At 36.6% G+C, this 1,895-nt stretch overlaps 1 protein-coding gene across 1 annotated transcript; it reads right to left on the bottom strand.

The window, feature by feature from the left end:
• Window positions 1-211: 211 nt before the first annotated feature.
• On the bottom strand, window positions 212-1,186 carry LOC128548611 (uncharacterized protein K02A2.6-like). The gene has a single exon (XM_053523971.1). The coding sequence runs from the start codon at window positions 1,184-1,186 to the stop codon at window positions 212-214; it is 975 nt and encodes a 324-aa protein (XP_053379946.1).
• Between the last annotated feature and the right edge of the window lie 709 nt (window positions 1,187-1,895).

The raw sequence follows: 1,895 nt of genomic DNA, 5'->3' as shown, positions 1-1,895 counted from the left end.
TTTTGCATGTCAACTTCAGGTATGCACTCTTTTGATTCATTGGTTTGTAACAAATGCCTCCTATTGCGACGATATGTGTTACCGTCAGGTGTTTTAACAGAGTATGACCTATCATGGTGTTTTTGCACTACTACTGCAGGACTCCAATTTTTATTTGCTTGCTGAATTCGTGCCGAATCTCCTATTTCTAATGGTGGTAAATGCTTGGCTGTCATATCATAATACACTTTCTCCCTTTCCTTGTTTGCTGACAATTTCTCACGAATGACCTTGTGTGAGATTTGCCGGGAAGTAATTGTGTCTTAGCAACTGGCAACACTGACCTAATTTGACGTTGGAACATGATTTCACTGGGTGAAAAACCTATTTTAAGTTTTGTAACCCTATATTCTTGTATTCCTATCATTGGGTCGGTGCCTGATGCTCTGGCCTTCGTGAAAATGCGCTTGCAAATTTTCACGTACGCTTCCGCAAAACCATTACCGGAGCTGTGGTAAGGACTTGTGGTCTGGTGTGTAAAATCCCAGAGCTTTGCAAAGTTTGCAAACTCATGAGATGCATAGCATGGCCCATTATCAGATACTACAATTTCTGGTATGCCAAATCTAGCAAATATGCCCTTGAGCCTACTTATAACTGTCGAACTTCTACAGTTAGGCAGCTCTTTGACCTCAAAGTAATGTGAATAATGGTCAGCGACTATCAAAAAGTCTTTGCCATTGAACTCAAATAGGTCTGTGCCAACTACCTGCCATGGGTATTCTGGAACTTGGGTGTAGACAAGCGGTTCTTTCTGGTTTGAGTCTCTGTGTTGCAAACATACAGGACATTTCAGAACAAGATCTTTAATTTCCTGGGTGATTCTAGGCCAGAAAACAATATCACTTGCTCTACTTATTGTTTTCTCTATTCCCATATGACTTGAAGAATGTAGTTTTGACAATAAGTCTGCCCTTAGGGATTTAGGAATAACAATTTTGTGACCCTTCATTATTACCCCATCCATGACGGTAAGCTCATCCCTGTAATTCCAGAAATCTAGCAGTTCTGACTTGCAGTGATTTCTTTCATCAGGCCAACCTTCAATAATGACTTGCTTCAGGGACAAAAGTTGTTCGTCCCTGTCAGTATTGACCTTGATTTCTTGTAATTTCCGGTCACTTACCGGTAAGCTTCTTTTGACCATATTAACCTGGACTTCTACAGTTTCCGTCAGGGACGGATCTGTATCCTTTACCGGAAATCTAGACAAAGTATCTGGTAAAGGAATCTGATCCCACTTCTGACACCATGTCTTATTGTAAAGAATGACCAACACAGTATTCTTACTACAAGTATATGTTTATTATATGAGTGCGCCTTAACAACTGCTGAAACAACATCCCAAACTGGGTGTGTATAAAATATACGCATGCGCTGTGAGTATACTACATTATCTACATAATGATACACGTTCTAGTCGTCCGGTAATTGATTTGTTATTTAATAGGTAATGATTTTATACAGTTTTAAATGTTATTTACTTAAAATACCAATACTTATCTGATTTTTCAGTCAATTAAACGCAAGAGATCGTGTTTGTTTACAAAGCCGTTGATATTCTATTTTTAGAAATGATAAAACATTGATCGCCGAACGTCCATATGCTATTTTTGTAAAAAGTGATGTTTTTCTAACGGCCTAAACTTTAATTATTAAAACACAAATCTCTATATACATTTTAACTACTGTTTTTCTTAAAGTTTTGAACATTTCAGTGCCGCTTTTGAAATTAGATGTCATTTAAAACAGTTGTTAATTAAAAAATATTTGAATACTAAAATATGAAATTGAAATTTCAAAACTGTTTTAATTTTGAAAATCCAGTGAAAAAGTTGTTAAAATTTTAAAATTCC

Source organism: Mercenaria mercenaria, chromosome 14 (assembly GCF_021730395.1).
Source record: "Mercenaria mercenaria strain notata chromosome 14, MADL_Memer_1, whole genome shotgun sequence".
NCBI classification, from domain to species: Eukaryota; Metazoa; Mollusca; class Bivalvia; order Venerida; family Veneridae; genus Mercenaria; species Mercenaria mercenaria.
Note: the sequence above shows the minus strand (reverse complement) of the source record. Positions and strands in the feature narration are given on the sequence as shown.

Bases quoted from the DNA above. Each gene is read 5' to 3' on its own strand.
- LOC128548611 (XM_053523971.1), bottom strand. From the start codon at position 1,186: ATGGTCAAAAGAAGCTTACCGGTAAGTGACCGGAAATTACAAGAAATC.